General features: G+C 40.9%; 1 protein-coding gene across 6 annotated transcripts in view; it reads right to left on the minus strand.

Moving 5' to 3' along the window:
- cep192 (centrosomal protein 192) overlaps positions 1 to 15,200 on the minus strand; it is a 222,195-nt gene that overhangs the window by 80,452 nt on the left and 126,543 nt on the right. For all 6 annotated transcript variants that reach the window (XM_063059701.1, XM_063059694.1, XM_063059687.1 and 3 more), the window contains 3 exons: positions 14,022 to 14,147; positions 12,133 to 12,270; positions 9,474 to 9,537 (listed from right to left, as the gene is read on the minus strand). In XM_063059701.1, the coding sequence (XP_062915771.1) occupies positions 9,474 to 9,537; positions 12,133 to 12,270; positions 14,022 to 14,147 (328 nt within the window). The remainder of the gene's footprint in view (positions 1 to 9,473; positions 9,538 to 12,132; positions 12,271 to 14,021; positions 14,148 to 15,200) is intronic.

Here is a 15,200-nt window from a genome sequence, read left to right on the forward strand (position 1 = left end):
AATGAAGGATGATCCATGGGTTGTATTAAAACTGTCCATTTTGGTGCTTATGGAAAAAGGAAAACTGACATGATGGATGATTCACAGCAAGTTTACCTGCTACAATTCCTACAGCTCTTTACAGCTTTTACACTTATATATTTTCCATTTTCAACTGCCTTCATAGCTTTTATAATCCTTCATTCATGCTCATTAACCTATCAATTAGAGAATTCTAGCAACACACATCAAAGTTGCTGGTGAACGCAGCAGGCCAGGCAGATTCTCTAGGAAGAGGTGCAGTCGACATTTCAGGCCGAGACCCTTCGTCAGGACTAACTGAAGGAAGAGCTAGTAAGAGATTTGAAAGTGGGAGGGGGAGGGGGAGATCCAAAATGATAGGAGAAGACAGGAGGGGGAGGGATGGAGCCAAGAGCTGGACAGGTGATTGGCAAAAGGGATACGAGAGGATCATGGGACAGGAGGTCCGGGAAGAAAGACAAGGGGTGGGGGGGAACCCAGAGGATGGGCAAGGGGTATATTCAGAGGGACAGAGGGAGAAAAAGGAGAGAGAGAGAGAGAGAGAGAAAGAATGTGTGTATAAAAATAAATAACAGATGGGATACGAGGGGGAGGTGGGGCATTAGTGGAAGTTAGAGAAGTCGATGTTCATGCCATCAGGTTGGAGGCTACCCAGACGGAATATAAGGTGTTGTTCCTCCAACCTGAGTGTGGCTTCATCTTTATAGTAGAGGAGGCCGTGGATAGACATGTCAGAATGGGAATGGGATGTGGAATTAAAATGTGTGGCCACTGGGAGATCCTGCTTTCTCTGGCGGACAGAGCGTAGGTGTTCAGCAAAGCGGTCTCCCAGTCTGCGTCAGGTCTCGCCAATACATAGAAGGCCACATCGGGAGCACCGGACGCAGTATATCACCTCAGTCGACTCACAGGTGAAGTGTCGCCTCACCTGGAAGGACTGTTTGGGGCCCTGAATGGTGGTAAGGGAGGAAGTGTAAGGGCATGTGTAGCACTCGTTCCGCTTACAAGGATAAGTTTAGAAAATTCTGTTACATCTATTCCTTCCCCATCCTTGCTGCAATATAATTAACTTGGTTTCTCCCTCTCGGTTCTGACAGAAGGTCTTTGTCTTGTTCATTAAAGGTTTATCTTCCAATTGTTCCGTCAGACCTCCTGAACGTTTCCAACATTTTCTGTTTTTATTTCTTTCATGTTGTGCTGGAAACCAAGATTCTTCATGTCAGCAAAACAGATTCACCACACCCAGACAGCTGAACACTGGCTTTGAGTGGTGTGGGTTGATGTACTTGTAAGGCAGTCTTTTGCCAGCAAATCACAGACCAGTAATTATCTCAACCAGTTGTGTGACAAGGAATCTGATTAACACAATTGTTTTTCAAAGAATTAACAGAAATTTCACTGGTAATTTTGGTTGCCTTAAATGACGAATATTTTCGCCCTGCAGTGATATGGTCCACTGTCCAATGACAAAAAAAAGAGGCACCAGTAGTTAACGATTAAAATTATTCACTTCTGTCTAAAACTAGGCAGTCACCGACATATTAACTCGTTATAATGAAGATGAGTAATCAATTAATATGCTTGGCTTGATTCTGGCCAAAGGCCATCTACATCCAAGCCTGCCAGCACAATATTAAACTTCAGAGATAAGCTGATTATCAAAAAAGATGGTGACTACAATTAGCTGTTAAAGAGGTAGGAAGGATGCAAGTCAAATAGTTAGATATAGTAGCTTCTTCAATTCTTCATTGCTTGCAAGAAACTGTTGAGGCAGAGACAGCTGCAAGATTTAAATTTATTTACTGTGCCTTGAAAAAGTATTCAGCCCCCAAAACTATTTTCACATTTTACTGTCTCATTTTCTAAATTTAAAATATATTGAAGTAGGATTTTTTGAGCTAATCTACAAAATATTGTGCATGTGAAATCAAAATAAAAATTCCAAAACCTGTCAACAATGAACTAAAAAATCAAGATTGTGGGGCTGAAAAAAGATTCATCCCCTCTGTAATTACTACGCAAATTTTCCTTGTGCAATAAACTGTATTACCTTACCAGCTCATCTAAAATAGATGTTAAAAAAAAAATTGGAGGATCCCGTTTTCAATGAATTCATAAGAATGAAGCTCCCTCTCTCTCTCAAAGGTCCAACAGTGTGGCTGATTTTTAACAGACCAAACCAAAATGAAGACAAGAGCATTCAAGACAAATCAGGGAAATGAAGCAAAAATCTGGGGAAGGGTATAAGACCATCTCAAAGGCACTAACTATACCTTGGAGCTCATTGCAGTCCATTGTGAAAAAGTGGGAAAAAGATGAAACCACAGTCACACTGTCCCTCTAACCTTCGTCTCCGGCACTTGTAAGAGGCCACAGTGACACCAGAAGTTGTTGAGCTCTGTTCATCTGGGCTATGCAAGTATTTTGTTGGCATGTGCATTTTGCCTGTTATGGACATGTGTGTGAAGGGTGGAAGAGGAATTGTGGCTAAGAAGGTGGCAGCCCTGATGTACTGAACATGAACAGATAAAGTTGCTTAAATGAAAGAAAATCTTGCCTTCGTTATTTGAGCATTAACAGTGGTAGCAGAGGATGGTTTCTAATTAATCGGATCCAGCAACAGTCGGAATTAGTTTGAATCAGAAAACGGCATGCCTCCTGTGCAGCAACCAGTGCAGCCAGCATAGGTCCCAGAGCTATCTGATGAGGGTACCATTACCTGGTACAAATCCACTCAACAACTACAGCAGGAGATCAAAATGTGCGGTTCGTTAAAGTACTTGCCACTAGGCAAAAACTGTTCACACAGAACCAAACAAGTTGAGCTAAATGAAGAAAATAATAAATCTGAAGATGAAGAAGAGTGTCATATAACATTGTTTGCAAAGGAATCACTTACTAATGCAAGACATCTGATGATAGAATCTCTAGGATTTGTTATTATTGATACAGCATGCATATGCAGTGTGGAGAAAAATGGCTTGAAAGCTATGTAAGTGAACTAAACTACAATGAAGCGCATAAAGTGGTGAACACAGATACGCCATGGTTACAAAGCATTCATATTTGGAGCTGGGAAGATTGTACACTCCACTAGAAGAGTGAAAATTCCCCTAAAAAATAGGGCAGACAAAATGTTATATCGAAATGAAGGTGGTACCAGTGAATATTCCATTACGCTAAAGAAAACGAGGGCAGTACTGGATTTGGGGTAAGACCAAACAACAATGTTTCAACAGTTAGTGTCTCTTGAGCTCACCAGCTCTGGACATTACTGAGAACCAATGTGAGAATGAAGTACTAACTGTCACAGAGAACATGAACGCTGGATGAGAAACGCAAAGTGTTGCTCAAGCTTCTCAAGCAGTCTGGACATGCCTTGACTGATAGACGTCAAATTGCTCAGGAGTTCAGAAAACAAAGATACAGATTATTTTTCCTTTCTAAAGCAGATAATTGATAGCTGTGAGACATGCCTAAAGTTTGGAAAGCCTCAGCCCAAACCTGTGGTTGGTCTGCCACTAGCATCTGAACAAAATGAAACAGTAGCCATAGACCGACATAAATTGGAGCAAAGAATGTGGTATCTCCACATCAATAATGAGTTCACACATTTCAGTCCCGATAGCATTGTAAACACAAAAAGACCTTCAGAGATAGTTTAAAAATCTCCACCTATTCCTGGATAAGTGCGTATGGCCAAACTCAGAAAGTAATCAGTGATAATGATGGTGAATATAATAATGATTAATTCAGAGATATGGCAGAGAACCTTAACATTGAAACAAATTCAAAAGTGGCACACAGTCCTTGGAGTAATCGACTTCCTTGGAGTAATCGACTTCTGGAACGACAGAATCAAATGCTTACTGAAATAATGCTGAAGGTAAAGAAAAGCAATGGCTGTGATTGAAATACAGCACTTGACTGGGGCCTTATGGTGAAGAATACAACGTACATGCCTATAGCTTGTATCAATTGGTGTTTGGCCAGAATCCAAACCTTCTCTCTGTACTGGTTGATAGGCCACCTGCTCTGGAGGACACAACAAGGAGTTAATGGGTTGGGGAACACATTTCAGCACTGCATGCATCAAGGAAGGCTTTCAGTGAAGCAGTGTTCAAAGAGCACTCAGGGCACAGCTCCATCCTGCAGATGAGAAATATGAGACGGGACAAAGTACATTACAAAAGAGCAGATTGCACAGAATGGAAAAATCCTGGAGTTGTCATTGGTCAGGATAGAGTTGCGGTCTTCATGAGACATGGAAGAACATACGAGAGTGTATCATTCCAGACCATGTAAAGTACAAACTGAAGTTGATCAGAACTCCATGGAGAATGACACAAAAAATGAAAAGCCCTTACCTGATATAGTGTCACATAGCATAGGCATTGCTACAGGGATTGCAGCTGAAGACCCAAAAAAGATGCTCAACAATGGCACAGATAGTGCTAAAGAAAGTGCAGCTGGGAACTCAACACACTTGCTTGAACAGAAATCATCATGTGCAAGGACAACATGGAAGTTTCAGTCTTAAAACAGGTCAAACTCTAAGATTTGTAGACCAAGATATGGTCTACATATAAAGCTAAAGTCTTAGGATAAGCAGGTAAAGCTACTGGGAGACACAAAAGCTGGTACAACTTGAAATACTTAAAACTAGCCATGGTCGCTGGCACTGCAGAGTCAGTCGACATTCATGTCAGACAGACTTCATGTTGAACCAAGAATTGGTCAGGCTGGATCATTTGAGAAGCATAAAGATGAAGATGTCCTAGTAACTAAGTACGTGTCATTTGAAACTGCGAAACAGGATGAAATCAGTAGCAATAATGGAATGTTTGAGGAAGTCAGAGACATTGGCCGAAATACAGTGTCTGTAAGATGGGTGTGCACCCAGAAAGAAATCCCAAAAAGAATTACACAAAAAGCGTGCCTGGTAACTGGAGGCTTTGAGGAACTGAACATGAAAGAACTCCAGAAAGACTCACCAATATGTACATTAGAGTGTCTCTGACTTCTTCTCTCAACGATATATCAAAAGCATTGGCATTAGGGGGAACAGCCAGTATGGTGACTTCTTCAAGCTCATCTGCAAAACACTTTAAATTCCTCTCTTTAATGTCTCTTTTTCTCTTTTCAAGGTGGCTAGGGTCATGTTGGAACCCATGATCTGTAGCTGCACTCTAACTGCGGTTCTTCACAGCAGTGGGTTCCCGTCCCGAAGCTCATCGACCGGCTGTTTTCGATTATCTCCAGGAGCAGACTGGAAGCTGTGTGCCTTCTGGGTGCAGCCCCTGCGGACACGATTCTTCCAAGGTGTTGTCAACTGCAGCGCTGTGGAAGATCGGAACATTGAAACAGTTGTGGGAGTCTGACTCTGGAGACTCTGCTGGTTCGCGAGTCATGTGAGTTCAAATGAATGTTGCTGCAGACTAAGAATCAAAACAGTGAACTGTTAATCTCCCCTCTCGCTGTGGAAAGTGCAACACCTCCCTTGTTGGGTGAGCAATGGTTTTTGTTGGACTGCAGATCACAGTCTGTCTTTGGGGGCCTTGTTTGTTCCTTGCTTGGTGGGTGGTGGCACTGATGCTTCCTGCTGGAATAAGTGAGGGGAAGGGAAAGGAAGAGGGAGTGTTGATGCTTTGCTGCTGCTTGTGTGTGTGAGGGGGAAGGGGAGGGAGGCTTTGGGGTTCATTCATTCTTCTGGGTTCACAAAATTTTGCCACAACAGTCATCCCTCAGCTAAAGCCAGTCTTTCAGATTGAATTGAATTAACTTTATTTTTTGCATCCTTCACATACGTGAGGAGTAAAAATCTTTATGTTACATCTCTGTCTAAATGTGCAATCATAGTAATTTATAACAATTCATAATAAATAGAACAGTCAATGAAACATAGAAATACATTCAAATCGATAGTTAAGTGAGTTAATCAGTCTGATGGCCTGGTGGAAGAAGCTATCCCGGATCCTGTTGGCCCTGGCTTTTATGCTGCAGTACCATTTCCCGGATGGTAGCAGCTGGAACAGATTGTGGTTGGGATGACTTGGGTCCCCAATGATCCTTTGGGCCCTTTTTTCACATCTGTCTTTGTAAATGTCCTGAAACATGGGAAGTTCCAACTACAGATGCGCTGGGCTGTCCGCACCACTCACTGCAGAATCCTGGAATTAGGGGACGTACAGTTCCCATACCAGGCAGTGATGCAGCCAGTCAGGATGCTCCCAATTGTGCCCCTGTAGAAAGAAAGTTCTTAGGATTTGGGGGCCCATACCAAACTTCCTCAACCATCTGAGGTGAAAGAGGTGCTGTTGTGCCTTTTTTACCACACAGCTGGTGTGTACAGACCACACGAGGTCCTCGGTGATGGGGATGCCAAGGAACTTAAAGCTGTTTAATCCATTGATGTCAATAGGGGTTAGCAGATATTCATTCCTCCTGTAAACCACAACCAGCTCCTTTGTTTTTGCGACATTGAGGGAGAGGTTGTTTTCTTGACACCACTGTGTCGGAAAGATGACTTCTTCCCTTCTTCTCGTTATTGTTTGAGATTAGGTAAACCAATGTAGCTTCGTCAGCAAATTTAATTAGCAGATTAGAGTTGTGGGTGGTGACGCAGTCATGGGTATACAGGGAGTAAAGGAGGGGACTTAGTACACAGCCCTGAGGGGCTCCTGTGTTGAGAGTCAGAGGGGTGGAGGTGAGGGAGCCCACTCTTATCACCTGCTGGCGATCTGACAGGAAGTCCAGGATCCAGCTGCACAAGACAGGGTCAAGGCCGAGATCTCTGAGCTTCCTGTCGAGCCTGGATGGAATTACGGTGTTGAATGAGGAACTGTAGTCCAAAAGCAGCATTCTCATATCAGCATCCTTCTTCTCCAGATGTATAAGGAGGGTATGTAGAGCAGTGACTATTGTGCCACCTGTCGATCGGCTGTGTTGGTAGGCGAACTGTAGGAGGACCAGTTTTAGGTGGTAGCTTGCTGCAGATGTAGTCCTTGACCAGCCTCACTGAACACGATGAACATGACAGATTCTGCTGTGTAAGAGATAGACATCCTGCTGTTCTGCATCATGAAAGCTACAGAGGAATCTTCAGACAATCCACATGGAATCCTTATGTGCCATACGGCGAGGTACGCCCTTTAGTGAAGCTGAAGGTAGGCAACTCAGGTCAAAGAGAGGTCAGATTCTATGTGTGGCAAGATAGAGCAGACCTGACATCATGTTTGATGCCTGCAATTTGGTGTCCAACACAAAAAAAGCCACAGTACAAACTTTACATGAGGCAAACAAGATAGTGCGCAAAATTCAATCTGAAAAAGTAACCTTGAAGTTTCAACAGCTTGGAAAAGAATGCTCACTGAGGCTCAGTGTCTTCAGTGATGCCTCACTTGAAAATCATCCTGATGGAGGCATTCAAGGAGAATATTTTATTGTACTAATGAGAGAAAAGGGAATATTTTCACCTCTCTGTTGGCAATCAAAAAGGATCCGAAGAGTTGTAGTAGTACATTGGCAGGAGAAACCCTTGCAATGACTGAAAGTATTAACAATGTTGTTTATCTGACTACACTCTATCCTGAGCTTGTCCATGGCGACCCACAGAAGAACACTCTACAAATAACTTGTGTTATAGACAACTGTTCATTAGTTGATGTCCTCAAATCTACAAATCATTTACAAAGAGGCTTCGTCTGGAGACAAGCAGCATCAAGGAATTCGTCCAAACACAAAAAATTCATGAGCTGACTGTCTCACAAAGAAGAGAATGCCAGCTCTTATGCTGCTGAAGACACTTTGTGAAGGCATTTGGTACTGTAAGAACCGTATGAACATAAAGAGTTAGAACTAATTCCCATATCCAATTGGACATTTGAATTTTTTTTTTATGTTTTTAACATACATAAAAGGATGGGAGATTATTCAGTTCTGTTCATTTAGGCTATGTAAGTATTTAGTTGGCACGTGCACTCTTCCTGTTATGGGCATGTGTGCGAGGGTTGGAAGGGGAATTGTGGGCAAGAAGGTGGCATCCCTTATGTACTGAACGTGAATAAATAATATAAAGTTGCTTAAACAAAAGAAAATCTTGTCTTTGTTGTTTAAACATTAACAATCACTCTGTGTGAGCTGCAGAAGTCATTGGCTGTAACTGGAGTTGAAATTCATGTCTCCACAATCTCTAAGGTCTTGCACAAAAAGGGTATTGAGGGAAGAGGGACAAAGAAGTAGCCCTGGCTAAAAAAAAAACATATCCTTGCCCATAAAGACTTTGTAAAAATTCACTTAGAAGATACTGTAAAGATGTAGGAGGAGGCCTTGTCATCAAATGAGCCGAAACTCATTTTTTGGACTCAACACTAAGCGATACATGTGGCTTTGGGAATGCTTTTCAGCAGCAGGGGCTGGAAATCTGGTCAGGATTGATGGGAAAATGAATGCTTCTAAATAGAGAGATCCTGGATAAAAGCTGGCTAGCCTCTGGCAGAAAGCTTAAACTGGGGAGGAAGTTTGTCCTTCAGCATAACAAAGACCAAAGCACACTGCCAGAGCAACCATGGAGTGGCTTCAAATGAAGAAAAATTACGTTCTTGAGTGGCCCAGTCAGAGTCCTGATGTTAACCTGATCACACATCTTGAGCAAGACTGCTGTTCAATGCTGCACCCCAACTAACCTGGCACAGCTTCAGCAATCTTGCAAGAAGGAATGGGCAAAGCTAATAAGAGACTTATCCAAAAAGACCACTGGCTGTAATAGCTGACTGTGGTAGTTCAACTAAGCACTGAGCAAAGAGGGATGAATACTTCGCACTTCTGAATTTTTAGTTTTTCATACTTTACAATTTTCCACGTTTTTGGGGCTCTACTATGAAAAAAAGGAGCATGTGATTCACAAATAAAAATTCTCAGTTAAATTAATCAAAATCTCTGGTTATAATACTAATTTATGTGAACAAAGGCTTGGAGGCTGAATACTTTTTCAAGGCACTGTACCTGAGAGCATGCTGTGTGAAGTGAAGCCTTTTCAAAAGAAAAAGTCATACATTTTTCTTTCATATCACCTGCATTATTAATCTCAGTTCAAGTAATGAAAGTCACTACAATCAACTTTGGATCGTGACGGCAAGAAGGAGAATACCCAGTCAATATCGTTATTCAATAATCACTACTGCACAAATATATGCTGGTATAATGCTGGTCAAAAAGCCTGCAGATACTTATCATCTAAAACTCTGATCTTTACCTACATCTACAAACAAAATAGCTGTATGAACCAACACATTTTAAATGCACATCAGACAATTCTCCAATATGCATCACTGCATGAGGAACAACCCACTCTGTACATTACAAACAAACCATGCCTTTTTTTCTGGAAGGAGATCTCAGTTGTAGCTGGGGCAATACTTAAACATTAACTTCAAACATTAAGGTATACATACCTGTATTATAGACGTATTTTTGCGGTGCTTGAAAATGAACCCACACAACAAGATTTTCAGGATCCTATTAAAAAAAAAGGGGGTCTATTAAAAAATAAAAACTTGCAACATCTCAGCACAACCCACATCTAAACATTCCAGAGAATAACTGATATCGCAGGGTATGTACTTGTCTGAGAGTTTCAGCTGCCAAAAAGACAGCAGTACGAGTGGTTTCTCCCCCTAAAAAACATTTTTAAAAAAAAAAGGTATTAGAGGAAAATGCAAGTTCTTTATATGATCGATTAAAACTGGGTAAAATAGGGCATTCTATGATAGATAGGGTTAAAAATTGCCTCTCTAACTGACTAAACTGGAGAAGCAACTGCTATAGTTAATTCTACACTTAGATCATATCAAAACTAAAACCTGTAAAGTTAATGCACAATAATTATTGGCGACAACTCAAAAGAACATTTTCTTTTGTAATTAGAAAAACTATGACCCTTTTCAATGAGTGAAAACTCCCATACAACATTTAATTACTGTGAAATGTCAAAGTCAGCTAATAATAATGGAACACACAAAATGCTGGTGGAACACAGCAGGCCAGGCAGCATCTATGGGGAAAAAGTACAGTCAACGTTTCGGGCCAAGACCCTTCGTCAGGACTAACTGAAAGAGGTAGGAAGGGATTTTAAAGTGGGAGGGGAAGGGGAAGATCTGAAATGATAGGAGAAGACAGGAGGGGGAAGGATTGGGCTAAAAGCTGGAAAGTTGATTGGCAAAAGGGACACAGAGCTGGAGAAGGAAGAAAATAATAGGGTTCCCCTTGTCCTCATCTACCACCCCACCAGCCTCCGGGTCCAATGTATAATTCTCCGTAACTTCTGCCACCTCCAAGCACATCTTCCCCCCCCCCTCTGCTTTCCGCAGGGATTGCTCCCTACGCGACTCCCTTGTCCATTCGTTCCCCCCCATCCCTTCCCACCGATCTCCCTCCCGGCACTTATCCTTGTAAGCGGAACAAGTGCTACACCTGCCCTTACACTTCCTCTCTCACCACCATTCAGGGCCCCAGACAGTCCTTCCAGGTGAGGCGACACTTCACCTGTGAGTCGGCTGGGGTGATATACTGCGTCCAGAGCTCCCGATGTGGCCTTTTATATATTGGCGAGACCCGACGCAGACTGGGAGACCATTTCACTGAACACCTACGCTCTGTCCGCCAGAGAAAGCAGGATCTCCCAGTGACCACACATTTTAATTCCACATCCCATTCCCATTCTGATATGTCGATATATGGCCTCCTCTACTGTAAAGATGAAGCCACACTCAGGTTGGAGGAACAACACCTTATATTCCGTCTGGGTAGCCTCCAACCTGATGGCATGAACATTGATTTCTCTAACTTCCGTTAGTGTCCCTCCTCCTCTTCTTACCCCATCCCATATTTATCTATTTATTTATTATTTCCCCCCTTTTTTTTCTCTCTGTCCCTTTCACAGTAACTCTTTGCCTGCTCTCCATCTTCCTCTGGTGCTCCCCTCCTCCCTTCTTTCTCCCCAGGCCTCCCGTCCCATGATCCTCTCCCTTCTCCAGCTCTGTATCCCTTTTGCCAATCAACTTTGCAGCTCTTAGCTTCATCCTTCCCCCTCCTGTCTTCTCCTATCATTTCGGATCTCCCCCTCCCCCTCTCAAATCCCTATCTCTTCTTTCAATTAGTCCTGACGAAGGGTCTCCGCCCGAAATGTCAACTGTACTTCTTCCTATAGATGCTGCCTGGCCCGCTGCGTTCCACCAGCATTTTGTGTGTGTTGCTTGAATTTCCAGCATCTGCAGATTTCCTCGTGTTTGCGTAATAATAATGGACCCTCTATTAGGTAGAAATAATTGACTTACACATACCATCCATAAACAATGCTACAATTATGCTCAGACATTCATTGGGTTGTGAATTAAGAACATAAAAAATAGAAGCTAGAAATGGTCATGGCTTCTTAGTGCCTGTTTCATCATTTAAAAGCATGGCTTATCTTTACATAATGAATATATTCAGAGCCCAGTAAGGACTTCATTTGTTGTTTTGTCTGTTAACCAATCCAAGCCATAACATTAGACCAAATTCTATGTCTTCTAACTAGTTCAGATTAAAGTCACAGAACCCATACAGCCTGTTCAGTCTACTGTATTTGTACTGGCCATCCCAGCAGAGTTACACTAATCCCGTTTCTTTCTCCCTCAACTCCCCTCACATTCTCTGCCTTATCAACACACTAGGGGCAATTTACAGTGGCCAAGTAACTTTCCAACTTACTTGGATATTGGAAGGATATACTCATGCCCTTGCAAGGACAGCATGCAAACTACATGCAATCAGTTGATCCATTACAACCATAATCCCCTGAATCAGTCTGGTGAAGCCTCAGTGCACTCCTTCCACAGTAAGCAGATTCTTGGGCAAGGAGACTAAAACTGCACACAACATTCCATCTACAAGTTCACAAGAATCCCATCTCAATGCAGAATAACATGCTTCTTTCTATACACAAAATCTCTTGTCAGGAAAGGCATCCCATTTGCTTTTTTAATTGCTTGCTTTCAGTGTATGATGTACAATGACATCTTGAAAATTAATAGTACAGAATACTTTAAGCTGAAGTATGAAATTTCTCATCACCTCTCCATCACAGCTTGCTCGCAGCACGTGATTCATGACAGATGGACCCACCAATGAAGAGAGTCTTTCAGTCTGTAATGATGTTTCTGTCACTGTGTCAGGTTTGGAAAATGTGAAACATCGCCATGCAGCAGGATTCTACACAGCATGGAAATAATTAGAATTATTACAAATAATTAACTTTCCAGAGAGCCTCAAAGATCACATATATAGAAATTAGAAGCCGGAAAAAGCCACTCAGCCCTTTCGGTTTTGCCAAGATCTGAATGAACCTTAGCTGTGTATTCCCCTGATCTGTGGTATTCATTCACTCTCTCGTATATCAAGTACCTATTTACCTTTGCCTTAAAAATACTCAGATTCTTTCAATTGTCCTTTGAAAAACAAATGCCTTTAAGATTAAAATCTAAGATGATTCCATATTTAGATAAAATGGATTCCTATCCCCAGAGAAAGATGAAGTTACTTTGAGTTGAGTTTCACAGTTCAAGAGATTTGTTAAATTATGCTCTATGTATTCAACACTAAAGAAATTAATTTCCCTCTTTGAAAGCATTCCTTGCTCATGAAAGTACTTCTTTTACTCAATCTTAAACCAGAACAGAATAAATTGGTCAACGTCAATTCAATGGAACATTAGTTACGTAGGTAATGAAATTAAAGACGACAAATTTATATTTATAGCATTAAAGTTTCTCAAAAGAGATTCCTACAAGTCATCTTTTCCTTTGTAGTCAAAAAGCAGGTACTGCATAGCACATACAGTAGCTCAGCCAGATCAAACTGAGGAATATCTACTCAGACCTGAATAGTTCAATAGAATCAGATTTATTATCACCTGCATGCGACATGAAATTTGTTAACTTAGCAGCAGCAGTTCAATGCATACATAATATAGAAGAAAATAATAATAAGTAAATCAATTACAGTATATGTATATTGAGTAGACCGAAAATCGTGCAAAAAAACAGAAATAATATATATTAAAAAAGTGAAGTAGTATCCAAGGGTTCAATGTCCATTTAGGAATCGGATGATGAATCGGAATCGGAAGAAGCTGTTCCTGAATAGCTGAGTGTGTGCCTTCAGGCTTCTGTACCTCCTACCTGATGGTAACGATGAGAAAAGGGCATGCCCAGGGTGCTGGTGGTCTTTAATAATGGACGCTGCCTTTCTGAGACACCTCTCCTTGAAGATGTCCTGGGTACTTTGTAGGCTAGTACTCAAGATGGAGCCAACTAAATTTACAATCCTCTGCAGCTTCTTTCAGTCCTGTGCAGTAGCCCCCACCATACCAGACAGTGGTGCAGCCCAACAGAATGCTCTCCAAGGTACATCTATAGAAGTTCTTGAGTGTATTTGGCATAATGCTTAAAGTCCATCTTATAAAATTATATTCATTGGTTTTGCTGAAATGGCTGAACTGATCAGGCAGTAATCCAGAGGCACATTCTAACAATCCACAGATGCAGATTCAAATCCCACTGTGATAGTTGGAGACTTTAAAAGTTCAGTTAAATAATATTGAATAATAAAAAATAGGTTCATTAATGGTGACTGCACAACCAATGGATTATAAAAGTCAATCTGATTCACTAATTTCTTTTAGGAAAAGAAATCCACTGCTCTTATTTAGTCTGGTGTTAATGTGTTTGAGAACCAACAGCACTTGGTTCACTTTCCTCTGTCATATGTGTAAGACATTCAGTTGTTTCATAACACAACTGCAACATTTTAAGCATTTAAGGTCCGGCAGGAATATTGGTAATGTTAACAACGTTTTGAAATTGTTCAATGAATATAAAAATATATATATTTAAATAAGTTTGAATCCAAATGACCAGATTAATGCCAAAAGCTGTTATCCTGCAGAAAGAAAAAAAACTTACAGCACTGATGACAAGCCGAAGGGGAATGGTGGCGTGAGTCCCATTGACAAGTTTGAGAGAGAGTGTTTTACCACCACCAGGTAGTAAGTCACCAAAATCCAAGCATCCTCTTTTCTCTGCTACAATCTGGAATTAAATACATTATTGAATTGATCTGCATTTTATGTGCACTTTGGAACTGTAGAGAACTCTTTGAAAGATTATGAATTCAATTATTTAGTCTGTTAGTATTATGACCTTTTAAGTATAGTTTTAGCAATTAATTATTAATGAGCAAAGAAATGATAGGGTCAATGCAGGGTCTTTACTTATTTTTGATGCTTGTTTATCCTCAACCTTAAAAACAAGCAATCTGATCAATTTCATGTGAGCTGCAAACCATCACTGAACACCATCACTCCTCCTGCATCCAAAGAGCATTTCAATTATACTTTCAAATATTCCATACAGAATACACAGCTTAGACAGATCATATGGCACCAACAGTACTTGCAGTTTATACGAGCAGTTCCATTCACATAAACTACATACTTACAGTAAGTTTCTACAAAATTCCAGCTGCATCCTTTGTACCTTACTGACAGCCTCTCATTATGCTTATCATTGAAAGGAAATCATTTGTGTTTACTCTTTCAAAATCTTCCAGTATCTCAAATGTTTTATATACCCAAGTCTCACATGACTTCCTCTTTTCAGGTTAAAGGACATTCCTTCTCTATTAGTATAACCTTAGAATTCAGGCTTTACATTTATAAAGCCTCACACAATTTCTCCTGTGTCTTCATATATTTTCTAAAATATAGGAGCAATAATTTTACTGGGGGAATCAAGCTGGTCAAACCAAGGTTCAATATTTATCTGCTTTTCAATTTATTTCCTCATCCCCAACCTCCTCCCAATCCTTAGTGAAAAGATCTCAGCAAATTAATATTTTGAGAACACATTCATGCTGACAAGTAACCAATTACAATACTTCTTTTAAGCAGTTTCTTTGAGTCAAGTGGGATATGCTTTTATCCCAGTTCTATTGATTCTGAGGTGGATGAACAAATTCTATGTTAGGCCACATAGTGACTTGCATGACAAGTGGTTACTTAAGAGTTGATGTGCTGCTTCATTTAGTTCTTAGGCAATGACAGTGAAGTCTTTCACTGATTGGTATTCTTGATATTCTGGGTC

The sequence above is a fragment of the Mobula hypostoma genome, chromosome 1 (genome assembly GCF_963921235.1).
Source record: "Mobula hypostoma chromosome 1, sMobHyp1.1, whole genome shotgun sequence".
Classification (NCBI taxonomy): Eukaryota; Metazoa; Chordata; class Chondrichthyes; order Myliobatiformes; family Myliobatidae; genus Mobula; species Mobula hypostoma.